The sequence below is a fragment of the Monodelphis domestica genome, chromosome 2 (assembly GCF_027887165.1).
Source record: "Monodelphis domestica isolate mMonDom1 chromosome 2, mMonDom1.pri, whole genome shotgun sequence".
Taxonomy (NCBI): domain Eukaryota; kingdom Metazoa; phylum Chordata; class Mammalia; order Didelphimorphia; family Didelphidae; genus Monodelphis; species Monodelphis domestica.
Window position 1 is genome coordinate 209,591,964 of NC_077228.1, and position 21,362 is coordinate 209,613,325.

The window sequence follows — 21,362 nt, forward strand, 5'->3', positions numbered from 1 at the left end:
GTTTAAAAAAAAAAAAAGCTGGACCTTGAAAGATGTAGGACTTGGATCACTGGAATCAAACAATGGGGGTACAAGGAGAGAGAGAGATGGCACGTACCTATAGTCGGAAGTTTCTTCTCTTCCCTCTTCAGTTCCCCCCCACCTCCACCCCCTAGCCAGCTAGCTTTGCCCCTGGAATAGAGAAGCATAAGAAAAGAGGCTCAAAGAGGGATGTCTACGGGGGCTGGATCTACTATAAATTCTGTCCTCACCTAGGGATCCGGGCTCCTTCTCCCTCTCCCCCTCTCCTTGCTCTAAGCTCTACGAAAGGGCGGGGCAGGAAAGGGGTCAGGCCTCTGCCAGGCCCCTTCACCCCGCCCCCTCCTCCTCTTCCCAAATTAACTCGAGGCTGAGGACTTTGGAGCTAGGTAGAAGAGCAGCGGGGCGGAGTGGCAGGGGTGTGCCGAGGGGCAGCGGTGGCAGGGCTTTATAATCCGCCCAGGCACGGAAGAGAGGAGAGGTGGGATCCCCAGTGTGCGTCCGAAGTAGCGCAGCTCAGCACTCAGCGCAGCTCGGACCATGTTCTTCTCAGCCCGGAGCTGCCCTGGGCCGCTCGTGCGGCAGCTTTTCCTCCTGCTGCTGCTGCTGATCTGTCTTCTTCTGCCGCCTGCCCAGGCCCTATCCGCCGAGCTGATGCCCGGGAATTTTACCGCCGACGAGGCCGGGGCGAGGCTTTTCGCCGACAGCTACAACTCCTCAGCGGAGGTCATCCTGTATGAGAGCACCGTGGCCAGCTGGACTTACAACGTCAACATCACCCAAGAGAACGCGCAGCGGCAGGTGAGGGGGTGCTAGAGGCAGTGGGGATTGTAAAAGGGGCCGCAGTGTTGGGGGAGAGGACCAGAGACGCTGATCGCTGGCCGGCTGTCAGTGCCTTCTGAGGGCCGGTGATCCCTGCCCCGGGAGAGAAGCACCCGGTGCGTCTGCTCCGTGTCAAGCTCAGCCACTCGTGAGCTCTAGGCTCTGTACCGTGTGCATGAAGCACTCCCCAGTCCGGCTGAGGGCCAGGGAGATTGGTTTTTGGGGTTCTGACTGGAGATTGGTTTTGGGGGTTCTGACTGCTAGCCCGGCTCGCTCCTCCCAAAAGTGCTTCCCCCCCACTCGACCCCCCTCCCCCCCCCCTCCCAGCTCCTTAACCCGGAGTTAACGGCCCACAGCAGACTGAAGCAAGCAGAGATAACGAATCAGGTGGGAAAACCTCAAAGTAGTTAACTAAGCAACCAAGTGAGAACAGGGCAACGGGCTGCCCAGGGAGTTTATCCAGCTCTGGCCGATGGGAAAGGCATTAGGGGTCTTATAGGTCTCTTTCCCACTGACAGTATATCTCTGTTCTCTCTCTCTCTCTCTCCCTCTCTCTCTCTCTCTCTCTCTCTCTCTCTCTCTCTCTCTCTCTCTCTCTCTCTCTCTCTCTCTCTCTCTCTCTCTCTCCCTCTCTCTCTCTCTCTCTCTCTCTCTCTCTCTCTCTCTCTCTCTCTCTCTCTCTCTCTCTCTCTCTCTCTCTCTCTCCCTCTCTCTCTCTCTCTCTCTCTCTCTCTCTCTCTCTCTCTCTCTCTCTCTCTCTCTCTCTCTCTCTCTCCCCCCCTCTCCCTCCCTCCCTCCTTCTCTCTTTCCCTCCTCTCTCTCCCTCCCTCTCTCTCTCTCCTTCCCCCCTCTCTCTCCCTCTCCTTCTCTCTCTCTTCTCATTCTCTGTGTGACTCAGTCTCTGTCTCTGTCTCTGTCTCTGTGTCCCTCCCTCCTCCTCCTCCTCCTCCTTTCTCCTTTTTAGTAGTCAAACAGAGCATTGGGTTTGGTGTCCATCTCAGTTTCCTTATCTGTAAAAGGAGGGTTGGACTAGATGACCTCCAAGGTCCCCACTGGCTCTAAATCTACGTTCCTTGACCCCTAGTCTCAAGACTAGAGGAATTGATGTAACTCTCAAACCTAGAAGCTCTGGAATATCTTAATTCCTTTCTTTCCTGGAGTGATAGACCAAGAAAATGTAACAGATTCCAGCAGGCAGAAAATCCTCATTGTGTACCCTGAATCTCACCCTCTCACCAGCTCTCAGTTTCTTCAACTGTGAAATGAGATGGTTGGATTATGGTTGATCTCTAGGGACCTTTTTCTTTCTAAATGTATAAACTTCAACCACCCCTCCCTAGCCAACTCTAGCTCAATCTCCACCCCTGACCTCCCATTTACCACAGGAAGAAGCTGACCTTCTGTCTCAGGAGTTCACTGAGGCTTGGGGCCATAAGGCCAAAACATTATATGACCCCATCTGGGAGAACTTCACTGACTTGGAGCTTCACAGGATCATCGGTTCTGTGCGGATCCTGGGCTCAGCCAATCTGCCATTGGACCAGCGTCAGAAGGTGAGTGTAGGTAGAGTGTAAAAAGGGGAAGTCTCATGGGAGGAGAAAAGGAGTTCTAGTCTGACTTATCACCTCCCTTCCCCCATCCTTGCCAGTACAATACCTTGCTGAGCAAAATGACCAGCATCTATTCTTCAGCCAAGGTCTGCTTCCCCAACAAGACTGCCACCTGCTGGGCCCTGGAACCAGGTACCTCCTTCCCTCTGAGCCCCCCCCTCCCATTCCCCCTCCCCCAGTTCTGGTTCTAGCAGAGCCTACAGGAAGATAACTCCCATGGAGCTGCTTTTTCTGTGTGAAAAGGGAGGGTAATGGGTGGAGACAGGCAAGACCAGTACATCTCCAGTGCCTCCATGGGGTTATGGGCCAGGGGAGGTGTTGTCCGTCCTTTCCCCTCTTCCCCAGGGCAATCACAGTGAGTGAATCACTCTCCAAACTCTATCTAAATAGTACCTATAGATTTCCCCCCCTAATTTCCTCACTTATCTGTTCCCACTTAATTAACCCTTCCATCTACTGATTTCCACCTCTGTGGTTATTCATCCCATCTGAGTCTTACATTCTATATATTTGAAATCTGGTTTCTGAATTAATAATAGTAATAGCCAGTCATATTTATAGCCATGTTATAGGTTACACAGCACTTTCTTCACAACAGTCCCATGTAGGAAATACAAATACAATTCCCATTACCCCCTCCCCTTTTTGAGGGTCTTCACCTGTAGAGGGAATGCCCTGTGAAGAAACTTTTGCCAATGTAGATTGCCAATTTAGGGTCTTTTGGGATCACTCAAATTGGGGCTGGCAAGTTGCCCCAAACCCTTTTATCAAGAGCATCCTGTACCACCCCATCTGTCTGTGTTTCAGAGCTTACAGAAATTATGGCCTCATCCAGAAGCTACACAAAGCTGCTGTTTGCCTGGGAGGGCTGGCATAATGCTGTAGGAGTTCCTCTTAAACCTCAATATCAAGAATATGTCATTCTCAGTAATACGGCCTCTAAGCTGGATGGTGAGTATGTCCTTTCCATCTTTCCCAAGAAACCTCCTCTTGTCTTTCCTATTCCTTTAGTCTTGTCTTCAGCTCTCAGAATAAGTCCTGTACCCCTGGTATCCTCGTGGAGTTTTTTCTTGTCTCCCTGCCACCACCAAAACCACCTTTTACCACGAGTATCAGCAACTCTTCCTTGGCATATCCCTCTGAGCTGGCTTCTGAGGTGGCTGAGGCTCTACAGGATGGGCAGTGACAAAGATACATAAGATATTCTTTGCCTCACAGAGTTTATAACATAGATGGGTATGCTGGGCAAACACTTGCAAAACAGTTAGGTAATATGAGATAATACATATTCTAATCATGTAATGAAAACTCTTAAATGTTGTGATCTCTAGAGATCAACCAATTTCCTGTCCAACTTAAAAATTTTTTTCTTTGTAACTAGCAGGGATTGTTGAGGCAGTCATTTTGGGTGAAGAAAACTTTTTGTCCTCCAAACAGAAAAAGGAGTTGATGCTTCCAGATTATGCTTATTTCAGCTCACTGAGATATAATCTTCCCTTTGGTCACCACCCCCTTCTCCCCTTTGCACCAGAAACCGAAGATGATCTAAGATAGATGGGCATGTAATTGGAAAATATTAAAAAAAAATAAAAAATATGATAAGACATAGATAACATTACATTTATGTATGGATTAAAAATGGCTTCAGCTTTGGCAGTTTGACATAACTGGTCTAAAGCACCCATATTTTTTCTCTTAAACCTTTACTTTCTGTTTTTGTAACTACTCTTAAGACAAAAGGGCAATGGCAAAGCAAATGAGGTTAAGTGACTTGCCCAGGGTCACACAAGAAGTATCTGAGGTCAGATTTTAACTCAGGTCTTTCTGACTTCAGGCCTGGGACTCTATCCACTGAGCCACATAGCTGATCCATATTTTATTTTTTGAAAATTTTATTTAATTAGTCAATTTAGAATATTTTTCCCTGATTACAAATCATGTTCTTTCCCTCCCCTCCCCCCACTCTCTCCTGCAATCAACGCGCAATTCCACTGGGTTTTACATGTGTCCTTGATCAAAACCTATTTCCATATTATTGATAGCATCCATGTTTTAAATTACTTGACCTGCCTGCAAACAGAAATCATAATCCTTTCAGCCCTCACAGTTCTTTCTAGTCCTAAAAATACTATGATCTTTCTATCTCCCTTCTCTTCTTCCATAGAGATCCCTTCCTCAGCTGTTTTAGGAAACTCATAAAACAAAAGTTGTTAATAAAGTCATAATCCTAAAATCCCCACCAACTACATAATATACATTTAAAGAAATCTGTAATGTTTGGCCACAGATGTAGAGCTGTGCATTCTCTGTATTCAAGCTAGCCACTGGAATCCTTCTCATTTGCACTCAGACATAACAAAGACCAGGAGCAATTAAAGTCATCCTTATCAAGAGGGAAGTCTGCTTTAAAGTATTATTTAAATCAGCAAATACCTTTTAAAGAACAGAAAGCTCTAGAGTTAAGTGTCTATCCCTTAATGTCTAATTAAGGGAAAAATGAGAAGAAAAGAGGAAAAGGCAATTTACCACCACTTGAGTTTCCTAATAATTAGGTGGGTCTCACACTCTGGTCATTTCTGTCCTGTCTGCCCCTGCTAGATGAAGATGCTGGCCACTCCAGCTTGATTAACACTCTTCTCTTATATCCCTGCCATTACCAGTTTGCATCTTATTGTCTTCCTCAAATGAAATAATGAGATCATATTTGTAAAGCACTTAAGCACAGTGCCTGGAACATAATAGGCACCATATAAATTCTTACTCACTTTTCTTTCTTCTCCCCTTCTTCCTTTCCACTCTCCTACATGGAGGCCCCAAATTCTGCCCTCTAACTCAGCCAGAGAGATAGATTCCCAGATTCTCCCAGAGCAGGAGGACAATGTTGATTCTCCCTAGAAATACAAATCTCAATGTCAATAGGTCTGGATACCTTCCCTTCTTTCTGCCTATGAAAGAGAGTCTTCTCAAAAACATTTTTTCATCTAGTTCAATCAGCTGCTAGTTGGATTTCATCTCCTCATTCTTCTAGCTTTGAGCTGAGTTCTTTCCTTCTTCTCCTTCTACCTTCACCTTGAGCCCTAGAAAGTGAATTTGTCATCTTAGTATACATATATATATATATATATATATATATATATATATATGATACAGTCATAAGACCCCTGCATCCTCTCCTTTGAATCCTCTAATAGAGATTGTTCATATATCACCTGGGAATGAGTGTAGAAAGGCAGGAAGACTCTTGGACTGGAGGTATGTCTTCTCTTGGCAGGCTTTGAGGACACAGGTGCATACTGGCGTTCTTGGTATGACTCACCTACATTCGTTCAAGACCTAGAGCGACTGTACCAACAGCTGGAGCCACTCTACCTGAATCTTCATGCCTATGTGCGCCGTGGCTTGCACCGACGCTATGGAGACAAGTACATCAATCTCCAGGGTCCCATCCCTGCTCATCTACTAGGTAAAGACAAACTGCCTCCCATTCTTCCAGATGGAATGTAACTGGAGAATGGCTGAGTGGAAGAGGGAGAGTAGAAGGACATAGACAGGATGCCAGGGATAGGGAGAGTAGGTATGGCTGGTGTTCTGCAGACCCCAGCCTTCTGATAGTATCCTCAGAGTGTCAGAGGAAGAACCCTGCCCTATTCAGAAAGGAACTGGCATTTTCCACCTGAACACAAGTTAGCCTCCTGCCAGGTCTAAGAAGCCTAGGCTATTTTTAAAACCCATTTCTTCTGTCTTAGTATTAATTTTAAGACAGAATAACAGCAAGAGCTAGGCAAATTGAGGTTAAGTGACTTGCCTAGGGTCACATAGCTAGGAAGTCTGGGGCCAGATTTGAACCCAGGTCACCCAACTTTATCTACTGAGCCACCTAGCTGTCCCAAGCCTAGGATATTCAGGGAAATGTGAGATCAATGCCCCTGTTCTCCCAATTCTCTTCCTTCCTCCATTCCTAACATACCAAACTGGCTTCACTCCTCTATTATGTTCCTAACTCTGATGGCTATGATACTTGCTGGACACAGATGGTGTTGCTTGCTCTTGGTAATACATTTTGGCTCTTCTCTCCTTGCTTCTGCAGGAAACATGTGGGCACAGAGTTGGGAAAATATCTATGACATGGTGGTTCCTTTCCCAGGCAAACCCAACCTAGATGTCACCAGCACCATGGTAGAGAAGGTAAGTACACTTCTTACTTCCATGGAAAGCTCTGAGGTCATGGTGGACAGCAGGGATAGGAAAAGAAGGGTAAGGATGGACCCAGAAATAGGCAGAAGTGTGGGCCTGGGGATCAGGAATGAGGGCAGAGAACAGCAGGCAATTAAGGGCAAAGAGAAGAAAATAAGTAAAGAATTCAAGATCATTCTCTAACTAGAGACCTAGAGTATCTTGTATCTTCAGAGTATAGTGTGGGCAAGATTCTAGTCTTGGTGAGCCCTGGGATTAGTAGGCTAGTGGCTTTCTACCCACAGTGAGCATGTTCCCCCATCCTTCTTCCCCATCCCCAAATTAGAGGGTGGAAGAAAGTCCTTACCATTAGTGAATATTGCCCCTCTTCTCTGTTTCTTGGTGCAATAAATACTTTGGCCTCTTTGTCTGGTGATACCTAGGATGGGACAGGAAGGCCATAGGTGGAAACCACAGAACTGAACCCTGCCCTGTCCCCTGCTTCAGGCAAGGACACTGCTGCCATTCCCTAGGCTGGCTCTTGTCTGGAGGAGACTCGGATTTGAGTTGAAGGAAATCATAAAGTGAAATTAGAAGAAAGGATGGAGAGAGATCAGATTCTCTTTCTACCCTGGGAATGCTAGAGGTGGGGGATCCAGCAGTTGATCCCTGAACCTTACTACTCTCTCACCCTCCTCAGGGCTGGAATGCTACACATATGTTCCGAGTTGCAGAAGAATTCTTCACATCCCTGGGGCTACTGCCTATGCCTCCTGAGTTCTGGGCTGAGTCCATGCTGGAGAAACCAAATGATGGGCGAGAAGTAGTTTGCCATGCCTCTGCCTGGGACTTCTACAACAGGAAAGATTTTAGGTGTGCTTCCTTCTCAGCTCATGGTCCAGTTCTTTCCTAAACAGGCCTCTCCCTACTTAGTACATCACCCTTTCTCTCTCCCTTTGCCCCAGGATTAAGCAGTGCACGAGAGTGACCATGGACCAGCTGTCCACTGTTCATCATGAGATGGGCCATGTGCAATATTACCTTCAGTACAAAGATCTGCCTGTTTCCCTGCGAAGGGGAGCCAACCCTGGCTTCCACGAGGCCATTGGGGATGTGCTAGCCTTATCTGTCTCCACGCCTGCCCACTTACACAAAATCGGCCTGCTGGACAGTGTTACTAATGACAATGGTATGGGGTAAGAGGGGTGACTGGAGCTGTCCATTCCCCTTTCATCCATAGCCCTGATGGCTGTTCTTCTTTCCTTTTCCACCCTACCTCCCACCCCAGTCTCCACACACCTTGTTCATCATATTGTCCTTTATCTTGTGCCATTGCCCTAGCTTCAGAGGCCCTGGTAGGAAAATGAATCTTGGAGAGAGCTGGGCATGAGAATAGGGAGAAAGGAAGGCAGTGGTCATCACAGCGCAGCCCAAGGTGAGCCTGGAATTGGAAGGAATGTCCTAGATGGGCACAGTAGAAAAGAACACTAAATTTGGAATCAGAAGACCAACTTTGCCACTTGCTACCTGTGTGATTTTGAGCAGATTACCTAATCTCTGTGGTCCTCTCTTTTGTCATTTATAAAATGAAACCATTGAATTAGATAGTCTCTAAGGTCCCTCTCTTCCAGTTATAAGTGCTATGATCTAATTTCTATACTCTTTTTTTAAAAAATACCCTTACCTTCTGTCTTGGTATTGGTTCCAAGACAGGAGAGCAGTAAGGGCTAGGAAATTGAGGTTAAATGACTTGCCCAGAGTCATACAGCTAGGAAGTGCCTGAGATCACATTTGAACCCAGGACCTCTTGACTCTAGGCCTGACTCTCTATACACTGAGTCACCTAGTTTCTCTGATACATTGTTCTTCTCCCTTTTGAATCCATATTCTTTGTCCTGCTCCTTCTCTTCCTCTTAACTCTTCCCTCTCCTGAGACCAATTCTCCAGGATGAATCTTGTCCATTCCCCCTGCCCCCCTCGCACTACATGTCCTGCAAATTTCTTTCAGAAAGTGACATCAACTACCTGTTAAAAATGGCCCTAGAAAAGATCGCATTCTTGCCCTTTGGCTATCTGGTGGACCAGTGGCGTTGGAGAGTCTTCAGTGGACTCACAGTCCCATCTCAGTACAATTATGACTGGTGGTATCTTCGGTAAGCAGACACCATGGGAAATTACCCCCCCCCCCCAATCTTTCTTTGCTTCCTCCCTGGCAGAGGCATTCTGGGCAGTCAAGAATTTACCCAGTTTGTCCCAGTTGCTGCCCTTCCATTGCTACCTCCCATTATGCTTCTTCCTCTCTATTCTTCTAGCCCTTCTTCCACCAAAAAAACCCTTTAATTTTTCAATGGCATTGGCATATTTTGTTGTTTAGTTGTTTTTCAGTGGAATCCAACTCTTTCTGGTTTTTCTTGGCAAAGATACTAGAATGGTTTGCCCTTTTCTTCTCCAGCTCACTTGACAGATGAGGAAAGTGAGGCAAACAGGGTTAAGTGATTTGCCCAGGGTCACACAGCCACTGTGTTCAGAAGCCAGATTTGAACTCAGGAAATTGAATCTTCCTAAATCCAGGTCCAGGGCTCTATCCACTGCACCACCTAGCTGGACATGGAATTAGCTAGTCCTGGAATCAGATTCCTCTCATTTACCAGCTGTTAGGACCCTGGACAAATCACTTAATCTCTGAGTCTCAGTTTCTTCATCTGTAAAATGGAAATGATGATACCAGAAGTGTCTAACTTAACAAAGTGGTTCATCTGTGTAAAGCACTTTGTCAACTTTCATGATTTAAACTCTAAAGTCTCAGTGCAGTTTTTAAGCCACATATATCAGCTTTAAAGAAGAAAGCTATTGAAGCTTAGTGCTACATTAAGACATTTGGGACCAGGCTGTATAAAAATCAGTTATCTGTGTTAGTAACCTGTTCCCCCCCCCCCCATCCTCCATGGTAATAACTTATTTACATAATGCAGGAGTAGGTCCAGGTTGCCTTTTCCATCCCTAATCCCATGATTTAGGTGTAGAAAGTTCTTTCTTCACATTAGCACTGTGAGGTAGGTAGTGTATTACCAACATTCCCATTTTACAGATGAGAAAACTAGTTCAGAGAATTCAAATGACTGGCTCTTATCCACATAATAAAGAGTCAGAACCAGGATTCCAACTCAGGGATTTCAAACCTAGGGCTGCATCTTATATGACCACACTGCCTAAGCCACCTTGCCTTTTCTCTACAAAAGCCAAACTAATAATAAATAGCAGCAAGCATTTCTAGGTCGCACATTGGATAGAGTGCCAGGCTTGCAGTCAGAAAGATTAATCTTCTTGCGTTCAAATCCAGCCTCAAATATTAGCTGTGTGACCCTGGGCAAGTCACTTCCTTCAGTTTGCCTCAGTTTCCTCATCTGTCAAATCAGCTGGAGAAGGAAATGGCGAACCACTCCAGTATCTTTACTAAGAAAATCTCAAAAGGGTCTCATAAATCTCAAAGAGTCATACCTGACTGAAAAATGCCTGAATGACAACAAAGCAGTAAGCATTTATAATATAGAGCTTTAAGGTTGTCACAGATATCTCACTGTATCCTCATAACAACCCTGGGAGGGAGGTGCTTTTATTATCTCCATTTTACAATTGAGAAAAGTGCAATAGATAGAAATTAAGTGACATGCCCAGGGTCACACAGTTAAAAGGGGTCCGAGGTCAGATTTGGATCTAGGACCAGCGCTCTGTGCGCCATGGGGCCATCCAGCTACCCTGTACTAATCAGACTACCTGTGTCCAGTCCTATATAAGCATAAATTCTTAGCTCTTTATTTTTCTTCTAGGACAAAATACCAGGGCATCTGCCCTCCCATTGCCCGGAATGAAACCCACTTTGACGCAGGGGCAAAGTATCACGTCCCAGCTGTAACACCGTACATCAGGTATGGCAATCTTGGTTCATCCTCTCCCCCTCACCCCTTCTATCCCTACGGTGAGTCCCCATTGAATCCACCCCAGGACTAGGAACTGGGAGGTCACAGAAGATAAGGGACTGGCCCCAGAGTTTAAGGGAAGAAGGAGGGATGCTGAGCTCCAAGTTCTTCCTCCATTCTTCTGGGTTCTCCTGAATCTACCACCTTAGTCGATGATAAGCCAATGGAAGCGGAGGCAGAGCTTGGGTACTTCCAATGATGCCAAGAAATGTGCCCACAGGTATTTTGTGAGTTTTGTCCTTCAGTTCCAATTCCACAAAGCCCTGTGTGCTGAGGCGAACTACAGTGGGCCTCTACACTACTGTGACATCTACCAATCTCAAGAGGCTGGTGTCAAACTCAGGTAGGCTTTGTGGGGGAAAAGTCATGGATGGGTAGGGGGGGAATAAAATGGACAACATGGCACTCTATACAAGTGGAAAGAGGAATGGCGAATTGTGTTTTCTATGGGGAGCCCACTTCTCTATTCTGTAGTCCACCATTAGGGGTGTAACTAGACTGGCATAACTAATGTAGGGGAAGGGAAGAGAATAAGCATTTATAGAGTGCCTACTAGGTGCCAAGCACTTGGCTTAGAACATTATAAATACTATCTCGTTTGATTCTTGTAACAACCCTATGAGGCAGGTGCTATTTTTATTTTTAACATTTTACAGTTGAGGAAACTGAGGCAGACAGAACTTGTGACTCGCCCAGGGATGTACAGCTAGTGAGTGACTGAGGTCAGATTTGAATAGAGATTTTCCCAACTCCAGGCTTAGTACTCTATCCCCTACACTATTGGGCTGGGCTGCTATTGCTATACAGCAACATAGCTAACTTGCCATTCCCAATTTTCTTCATCCCCTAAAAGATCCCATGGCTTTCCATGGTTCTTATGGTCTGACTTAGACAGGAGCAACTAGAAATGCGGAGCTGAAATATAGAAACAAAGCAGATGGGCTGTGTGGGAGATCTAGCCTGAGTCCCTTGTGCCCCTTGCAGGGAGGTGTTGCAGGCAGGTGCTTCTCGGCCATGGCAGGAGGTGCTTAAGGGATTGACAGGCTCAGAGATCCTGGATGCAGAACCACTTCTTGAATACTTCAAGCCCCTCATCACCTGGCTGCAAGAACAGAACCAGATCAATGGCGAGGTCCTGGGCTGGCCTGATTTTGAGTGGCGTCCACCAGTGCCAGATGGCTATCCAGAGGGCATCGGTAATCTTTGCAAGGGAAAATAGCACCAGCCCCTGAATTCCTTGCTCTAGAGCTCACTTCCCTTCTAGCCAAAGCCTTGCTGTTAGTCCTATCACTAGAGAGTTAGCTCATGGGTGAAGTCCCCCATCTCACACACTTCAGAAGGCTCTAGGAGCCTTTCAAAGTGACTCTGGGATTGGAAGACACTTTGCCAGCTTTTTATACCTTGAAACTATTTCATGAGCTCAAAAGTCCCTTTAGATTCCAAGCTGATCTAGAAGTCCTGAGTTCTTATTGCCTAGTATCAGTGAGGTTGAACTATGGACTATGTTCTGATTGGCTGGGGTGTTGGGTTGCTTGACTCTGCTGAGCATGGGTCAAGATTGGGTGCTTTGGGAACCACTCCTATTCCTTTACTGTGGGCATCTCTTAATGCTTCTCAGATCAGGAAAATCTCAGAGCTTGGGTAAAGGGCCAGCTTAGAGAAAGGGGAAGGGAGAAGGGAGGGAATCATCAGAGGCAGGAGGGGGAAAGAGGAATCCATTAATCCATCAAAGGAGCATTTGTGATTTGTTGTGCATGCCAGGGCACCTGTGCTAAGCACTGTGGTTTCAAAAACAAAGAGCAAACAAAATGGGAAGAGATGAGATGGGAAGGATGGGGAGGGATGAGAAGATAGAAAAAAGGAGAAGAGGCTGGGGGTTTAGGAAGAAAGGAGAGGGCCACCTTGAGCCAGGTTTGTGTCTTCCCCATCCCTTTGACAGACAAGCTGGCTGATGAAGCAGAGGCTGAGAAGTTCCTTGAGGAGTATGACCGGTTGGGGCAAGTCATAACGAATGCTTACGTAGAGGCCAGCTGGGCTTACAACACAAACATCACCGATGAAAATAGCAAGATTATGGTAGAGTCCCCCTAGGCTCCTCTCCTACTAGCCCTGCCTCTGGGGCTCTCTCTTCTCTCTTCTTCAGCTGAATCATGAATTTGTCTAAGGAAGGGCCTCATTCCTTCCCTCATGATCCCTCTTCCCCTGCTTGTCTGTCTTTGGTCCCACTCCCAATTCTTAAGAAAAATGGAAGGGAAGCTCTCTGGTCTGGCGGGGGAGAGAAAGGTATAGTGGTTGGGGTTCTCATCCTTATCCCGCCTTCATAATAGAGATAGAGATAGAATTATAGTAGAACATCACTAATTCAAATAAAAGAGGGTCAGTAGAGGAAAAACAGTCAGAATTCACAAAAAGTTTGAATTATGGAATGTTTTAAAAAACCAAATGTGGTTTTGTTCAAGTCAGGGTAAGTCATTTTCCTCTCTTAAGGGATAATACTAAAGTCCTTAATGATGCCTTATGAAGCCCTCCCAAGCCACAAGGGTTTTCAACATTGGGCCAGCAGCAGACATAGTGCCATCCAAGGGTGTGCTAATTAATGTTTAACAGCCTGCTCTCCAGAGAAACAATGCCAAACAACTCTTCTCACAACACACTCTTAAGATTAATCTGTACTATTAATATTTTCTCCATCGCTTTGTATAGATGATCAACAAAATACTAAATCAAGCCCTGATTTGTAGCATTTGCCAACTTCCAAAGTGTAAATGCTCACACTGATAATTTAACAACGGGGAAGCTGGCATTTAGCAGGCTCCAGCACCATTCTGCTGCCATCTAAGAGCCAGCTGCTCTGAGTTCTGAGGAATTTATCCCCAGAGGGTTAGTCTCCAGATGGCAAATCATTTTGGCCATACCAACTTATGGAGATTAGAGTGAGACAGACATAGAACAGTTGTGGTCTGTTTTGGCAAGTAGGGTGGGGAAAGAAAGAGTAGAAGGACCTGCACCAATAATATTATGGATCCTGACAATGTTGAACTGAAAAAGGAAGTAGGATTAGGAGAGGTCCCTGACCTGTGATAGTTCACTGGCATCGCAAGCCCCTGGGAAGGGAAACTCTGCCATCACAGGGAGATACTGCCTCGGCAATTGCAGAGGTATCAGACATGCAGCACACAACACTCTTGAGTGCTAATTAATATCTAACTGGAAAATCATTAATTAATTTTTAAAACCAATAATAACTAGCCAGATTAATATGTAACAGGGAAACATTTAATAAAATAAATATTAAATTAATATTTATATGTAAATAAGCATTAAATTAATGTTTATCATTAACATTTAAATTAATATTTGTTTTCTATTCATATTCAATTTAAATATTAATATTTATTGGGAAATATTTGATAAAAGGAATTTTAAAACAATACAACATAGATAATATTACATTTTAAAATCAAGACAACATATAGTCCCCGGGGAGATAGATACATAGAGACATAGATACATAGATACATAGATGCATAGATAGTGACTCTTGTTTCTAGTTAGTTTGACAACACTGGTCTAGAACACTGAGAGGTAACTTGGCCAAGGTCACACAGTCAATACATGTCAGGCAAGAATTGAACTCAGGTCTTCCAGCCTCTGAGTTGAGAGCTCTATTATACTATATCACACTGTCTATCTTTAGGTAAAAAATCCTTTGCAATTAACATGAATTACTTTCATGTTGTGAAGCATAAAGTGCTATATAAATGCTGATGATCATTATTATTATCCTTTTTTAACCCTTAAAGGGCAAGGGCTAGGCAAATGGAGGCTCAGTGACTTACCCAGGGTCACATAGCCAGGAAGTATCTGAGGGCAGATTTGAACCCAGGTCCTCCCAACTCCAGGACTGATGCTTTATCCACTATGCCACCTAGTTGCCTCCAGTGATTAGTATTTGTATGGAAATGATGCTATCAAGCTGAATTTAAATGCTGGTTTTAGTCAAGTCAATTTAAAAATCTATCAAAATGGCTGTTTGCCTGTATTCTGAAACAAGTTAAGTATTCTGGTCCTGACCTTCCTTCTGTTTTTTCTTCCCTATCCTAGATAGTGGAGAGGTAGATTTTTAACCCAATGTTCCAAATACTAATTACAGTGTCGAAGTTGAGGTCTCCAACTCTATCTTAAACATTTAATTTTCTCGAAGGTTCTCATGACATTTGCCCAGGACAGCATATACTCTCTATCCTGGAGGTTCCTTGTATGACCTTGGCCAAGTCACTTCTCTCTTGGTATTATTTTCCTCCTCCGAGTTCTAATCCAAGTTCAAATGCATTAGATGATTCCCAAGATCCTAAACAGTCATCATTTAGAAACTGATACAGATTTGACTACACAATCCTTACAGTTACTTCTGGTTCTGTCTTAAGTTATTTCTGTATTATCCTTTGAAATTCCAAGTTCTCTATAAATTAGAACAGGCAATATGGCCCTTTGAGTTGTGTGACCCTTGACAATTCAAGCTGTGTGACCCTGGGCATGTTATTTACCCTCTATTGCCCAGCCCTTACTGTTCTTCTGCCTTAGAACCAATAACCAGTATTGATTCCAAGATGGAAGGTGAGGGTTTAAAAAAAAAAAAAGAACCAATACACAGTATTGGTTCTAAGACAGAAGATACAAGTTTTAAAATATGTATGTATGTGTATGTACATACAATATGTGTGGATATATATACATGTATATAAGCATATATGTGGGTATTTGTATGTATGTGTGTGGATAGGAAAGAAGGAGGGAAGGAAGGAAGGAAGGAAGGAAGGAGGAAATGAAGCAGGAAGGAAGGAAGGCAGGAAGGAAGGAAGGCAGGAAGGAAGGAAGGAAGGAAGGAAGGAAGGAAGGAAGGAAGGAAGGAAGGAAGGAAGGAAGGAAGGAAGGAAGAGATGGAGAGAGGAATGGAGGGAGGAATTGTTAGCCAATATTCTAATGCAAGTTAAATATTCTGTTCCTAACCTTCCTTCTGATTTTGTTTCTCCCCCCCCCCATCCTAGTAGAGAGGTAGATTTTAGCCCACCATACCAAATCCCTGTGGATGTGACTTCAAAGGCAGGAAGAACCTGGGATCACAGCATGCTGACTGTGTGATCCTAGACAAGTCACTTAACTTCCCAATTCTCTTAGCATTGCTCTAAGATTATAAGTTGCAGAGAAGGTGCAGACTCACATTGGCAAAGGGTATTTTCTCACCTGAGAGTTCACTATGTTAATGGAATTACAGTTTAGTCCTTATCCATATGAATCAGATTTACACCTGGAAAAAAAAACCTTAGAGATGACTTAGTCCAACCCTCTCATTTTCATATGAGGAAACTAAACTCCAAACAGATTCCAGGGTCACAGAGGTAGTGAGCTGCAGAACCAAGACGCGTGCCTAAGTCCCCAGATTCCCCTATCTAGTGCCCTCTCCACTGTATCATCAGCTTTGAACAAATGAAGTAGCAGAATTGTCCATGTGTTCCCTCAGGTGTTGACCCCAGGCCTCTACCCTCAGGTTCCATCTATAAACCTTGCAAGGCCTGTCTATTGGAAGGAACAGACTGGGGTCTAGGTCTGGAGAGCACAATACTCTGCCCTAGGCTCTGCTTTCAGAGGCGTAACTAGAGTAGTGCATCTGGATCGAAGCATCTTTGCTTTGCTATTCCCAATCTCCCACTTCCCCAAGAGGGCCCTGTCCCAACCCAGAGGCTCAAACCAGAGATGGGAATGAATTTTAGGACTTCTTTGCCTCTTGTGTATTGGATCATTGTGATAGCCCAGCCCTTATGATTCTGCCCTCCTAGTTGGAAAAGAACCTGGAGGTGTCTCAACACACGCTACAATTTGGCACCCGTGCCCGCCAGTTTGATACCAGCAATTTCCAGAAGTCCTCTGTGAAGCGGCTCTTGGAAAAGCTTCAAGATCTGGGTCGAGCAGCCCTCTCCACTACAGATTTGAATGAGGTATGATTACAGCTAAGGACAAGAGGGCTCCATTGGTTGGGGGACTGACAACAGAGAACCACAGATTAGGAGGGAGGAAGGGCTGCCTAGGGAGATGAGAACTAAAAAGAGGTAAGGACCTCTAAAGAGGAAGAGACAATGCTAGGGCACCTCCTAGATAGTGCCTCATTACCTCCCCACCCCTTGCTGCTTCTTCTAGTACAATAACGTACTGTTGAAGATGGAATCGGTATACAGTAAAGCCAAAGTGTGCCAGGAAAATGGTTCCTGTTTACCCCTGGATCCTGGTGAGTATGGATGTATATCTCTTAAGGAAATGGGGGTGGAAGAAGTGAGAAGGAGCAGCTAAGGCTAGCTGTGGAGGACAGAGCGCTATGCCTTTCCTTGTCCAGGTCCTCAAGTTCTGTGTGGTTGTGGATTACTCTTACTTTTTCCCTTAGTTTGGTGTAGAGGCTTGGGTTGGAATTTTTATATTTGTGGACTGGGTAACCTTGAGCAAGTCACTAGGACCTAAGTCATCTGTAAAATGGGGATAATAATCCTTGCACTGGATTGTCATAAGGAAAGCTTTTTGTAAACTCTAGCATGTTCCCTTGAGATCTTCATCTCTGGTCCTTTTCCTGACTATGTATCACCAAGGTCATAGATGCTGCCTTACCCTTCATCACCTTTTCTTGGATCTAAACCACTTATTCATTTCTCCCCTCCATATTCAGACATCCTAGGCCTATTGGGTTTCCTCTTAAGACTTTACTAGTTCGTCCTGAAGAGGGGACATCTTGCTTGCATTTGTATGAGCCCATCTCTCTCTCTTTCTCACTCTCTCTCTCTCTCTCTCTCTCAACTTTTATCTTCTGTCTTAGAATCAATATCAAGTATTAGTTCCAACGCAGAAGAGTGGTAAGGTCTAGGCAATGGGGGTTAAGTGACTTGCCCAGGGTCACACAGCTAGGAAGTGTCTGAGACCTGATTTGAACCCATGACTTCCCATCTGTGGGCCTGACTCTCAATCCACTGAGCCACCCAGCTGCCCTTGAGTTCAGTTTTGAACATACTACATTTGAGGGACTGATAAGACATTCAGGTGTCCTATAGATAGATGGATCTGTCAGTAAAGATGTCAGAGCCAGAGGTATTGTTTGGTGAATCGATGAGATTGTCAAAGACATATGAAGAGAAGAGAGCAGAACCCTGAGAAATACTAACATAGCTGGTGAGAAAGAAAAAGATGAGCCAGGGAAGGAAATCAGATTGGTCAGAGAGGTGGAAGGGGAAGCTGGTCACAGAGGAAGCTGGTGTCTGTGAAACCACAGGAGGAAAGGATGGTCAAGGAGGAGGAAGGACAACAACAACCTTATTGATGTTGATTACCACTCTAGTGAAACTGCTGTCTCTGACATCACCACCATCATCATCATCTCCAAGTATTTATTTATTTTTTAAACCCTTACACTTCAGTCTTAGAATTAATATAAAGTATCAGTTCCAAGGCAGGAGAGTAGTAAGGGCTAGGCAATTGGAGTAAAATGACTTGCCCAAAGGCATAGAGCTGGAAAGTATCAGAGGTCAGATTTGAACCCAGGACCTCCTGTCTCCAGAACTGACTCTCTCCACTGAACCTGCTCCAACCCACCCACCCCAAGTATTTATTAAGAACTTAAATTTGATATGTGCACAGTATAAATCCAAAGTAATCTCAGAATGGAGTCTGGATGCAGACCAAAACATAATACATTTGACTAACTTTTTTTCTTCTTCCTTTTTTCTTGGTTTGAGATCTCTTTAATGACTATCGGACTAATGACTGATATGGGAAAATGTTTTTTATGATTACACATGTCAAATTTATATCAAATTGCTTACTGTCTCAGAGAGAGGAGAGGGAGAGAGAAATTGAAACTCGAAAAGTTTTTTAAAGAATGTTAAAATTATTTTTACATATAATTGGAGAAAAAATATTATTTATTTTTTAAAATAATCTCAGAGAAGATCACACTAGCAATTGAGGTAAATGACAAAGACCTCTTGTAGAAGGTGGAATTTAAAATGAGTCTTAATGGAGGCAGAGAAGCTAGGAGGCAAAGGTGAGGAGGGAGAGCATTCCAGGATTGGGGGGACCACTACTACAAAATCACAAAGTTGGGAGATGGAGTGCTGTGTTTGAACAAAAGCATGCAGGTTGGTGAACCACAGAGGACATGGAGAGGGGTAAAGTATAAGTCCAGAAAGGTAGGAAAGGAAAGATTGGGAAGGGTTTTAAAAACTGAACAGAAGGGGGCATATACATAGTACTGATTCTAAGATGGAAGGTAAGGGTTTAAAAACAAACAAAAGACTATAATTTTCCTGAAAGTGATAGGGAGTCACTGGAATTTTTTTTAACCCTTACTTTCTGTCTTATACTGTGTATTGTCTATACTGAGTCTACACTGTGTATTGGCTCCAAGGCAGAAGAGTGGTAAGGGCTAGGCAATGGGGGTCAAGTGACTTGCCCAAGGTCACACAGCTGGGAAGTGTCTGAGGCCAGATTTGAACCCAGGACCTCCCATCTCTAGGTCTGGCTTTCAATCAACTGCTGCCTCCACCACTGGAATTTCTTGAGAAGAGTGACATATAAGTCAGCCCCACACTTTAAGGAGATCACTTTGGCCCCTGAGTAGAGGACGAACTACAGTAGAATCACCATTAATGTTGTTTTCTTATTCTCTTATTGTCCTTGACTTCTTTTGAAACATTTGACCATACTCTCCCTCCTTTCTTCTTGTAGCTACAATGATGCTAGGGTCTCTAGTTTCCTTCCCTCATTCCTCTTCCTTTTCTTCACACCCAAGGATAAAAAAAAGCTTAGTGTTTCCCAAGATTCCATACCTTTATCTCTTTCTTCTCTTGATTCATTTGATTATCTTAACCACTCCATTTGGTTTTATCTACCAGTTATAGTCAGATAACTTTCAGATCTCTATGTCTGCCCAATATCTTCCCTTTCTAGACATATCTTTCTATAATAGCAGTCCTCAATACATAGACCAGGATATTTCCTCTTTTGGTAAACCTGTGCAGTAAGGATCTTGAGCTAAGGTTGCTTCTAACTGTAAGTCTATGATTCTGTGGCATTGAGAAAAAAGACACCTTATTGGGAGCCAGAAGATCTGGGCTTGAATCCCATTTCTGCTACTACCTGTGTGACACATTATCTTCCCTCTCTGGACCTCAGTATCCTTATCTATAAAACAAAAAGGTTGGGATTAGATGACCCAAGATGCTTTCCAGTTCTACATCTGTGGTCCCAGGGAGTTCTAGCCATAATTCTAGAATTGCTTGATCCCTTGACCTTCCATTGTTTCCAACCTAGGTAAACTCCTCTATAAAGTTTCTTTAGTGCTTTACAGAATTGGTTAGTTTTTAAATTTAATGTTATTTATGTTTTATTGTATTTTTATTTGTTTTGTTAAATATTTCCTAATTACATTATTTCTCTTAAACCCAGACTGAAGAGTGGCAAGGACTAGTCAATTGGAGTTAAGTGACTTGTCAGCTGTCACTGGCTAGGAAGTGTCTGAGACCAGATTTGAATCCATATCCTCCTGACTTCAGGCCTGGAGCTCTATCTACTGAGCTACCTATCTCCCCCCACCCAAATATATATTTTAATCTGGTTTAGGGCATACTGGAGAGTGTTGTAGCTGCCTGTCTGGTACCTCTGCTCTTCAAAATGCTTTCTACTGGCTTAGCATAGATTTAGAATTTTTTGTTTAGCTCAATCCAACCCTTGGTGACCCAATTTGGGATTTTCTTGGCAAAAGTACTAAAGTAATTTCATTTCCATCTCTTGCTTATTTTAGAGTTGAGGAACATGGGACAAACAAAGGTTAAGTGACTTGCTGAAAGAGACATAGCTAGCAAGTGTCAGAGTCTGTATTTGAACTCAGGTTTTCCTGGCTCTGGGCCCAAAGTTCTATCTGCTGTACCACTTAGCTACCCAAATCATTAACTCAAATTTGAGAGGTGAAGGTAGGGGTAGGAATGGGACCAGGGCATTATGGGAGCATCTCAGGTTTGGAACCATTGATGTGAGGAATGTAATTAGGAATCAATAAAGATAGAATAAAAGAATTGTTGAAGAGGGAGGGAGGGAGAAAAGAGGCCCAGCTGAGATCATATAGAGTAAATTCCTAATGAGTGAAATCAGTGTGGTTTTGTGACTTCTAGTAACACTGCTCAGACAGTGTTATTTTTCCCTTAGTTCTTACTTGAGTTTTTTCCAATGATCTTCTTGTTGTTTAGTCATTTTCAGTTGTATCCAACTCTTTGTGACCCCTTCTTAGGGTTTTCTTGGCTAAGATACTGGAGTGGTTCCTTCTCCATTTCATTTTACAAATGAGAAAACTGAGGCAAAGAGGGTTAAGTGAATTGCCCAGAATCATGCAACTAATAAAGTATCTGAAGCCAGCTTTTAACTTAGGTCTTCCTGACTCCAGGCCTCATACTCTATTCACTGTGCCACCTAGCTGCCAACACTCTTCATGTCTATCATATTTGAATATCCTAGTGCTATATAAGGTAACCTGGGCAGATATCCCCATTTTACAGGTGATGAAAATCTCATAGAAGTGAAATAAGAGAAAATGTAGTTAATTAATGGTAGAGCCAGCCTAAAATCAAATGTAGCATACCATACAATTATTCTCTGTTTGCTTCAGTTTTCTCAACTATAAAATGGAGAGGATATTAATCATAGTACCTTCCTCCCAAGTTTGTTGTGAGAA

General features: G+C 44.0%; 1 protein-coding gene across 3 annotated transcripts in view; it reads left to right on the forward strand.

Annotated features, from left to right (window-relative positions):
* Positions 1 to 375: 375 nt before the first annotated feature.
* ACE (angiotensin I converting enzyme) overlaps positions 376 to 21,362 on the forward strand; it is a 39,385-nt gene continuing 18,398 nt past the window's right edge. Inside the window, exons 1-15 of one of the 3 annotated variants that reach the window (XM_056817053.1) lie at positions 376 to 819; positions 2,226 to 2,393; positions 2,489 to 2,582; positions 3,258 to 3,401; positions 5,722 to 5,913; positions 6,538 to 6,635; positions 7,324 to 7,496; positions 7,589 to 7,812; positions 8,632 to 8,776; positions 10,451 to 10,549; positions 10,821 to 10,943; positions 11,585 to 11,796; positions 12,540 to 12,676; positions 16,438 to 16,596; positions 16,796 to 16,883. In XM_056817053.1, the coding sequence (XP_056673031.1) occupies positions 559 to 819; positions 2,226 to 2,393; positions 2,489 to 2,582; positions 3,258 to 3,401; positions 5,722 to 5,913; positions 6,538 to 6,635; positions 7,324 to 7,496; positions 7,589 to 7,812; positions 8,632 to 8,776; positions 10,451 to 10,549; positions 10,821 to 10,943; positions 11,585 to 11,796; positions 12,540 to 12,676; positions 16,438 to 16,596; positions 16,796 to 16,883 (2,317 nt within the window). In that variant the 5' untranslated portion in view covers positions 376 to 558. Of the gene's footprint in view, positions 820 to 1,197; positions 1,228 to 1,321; positions 1,340 to 2,225; positions 2,394 to 2,488; positions 2,583 to 3,257; positions 3,402 to 5,721; positions 5,914 to 6,537; positions 6,636 to 7,323; positions 7,497 to 7,588; positions 7,813 to 8,631; positions 8,777 to 10,450; positions 10,550 to 10,820; positions 10,944 to 11,584; positions 11,797 to 12,539; positions 12,677 to 16,437; positions 16,597 to 16,795; positions 16,884 to 21,362 lie in introns of those variants that run through there. The other 2 variants (XM_056817055.1, XM_056817054.1) reach the window with 2 other exon arrangements.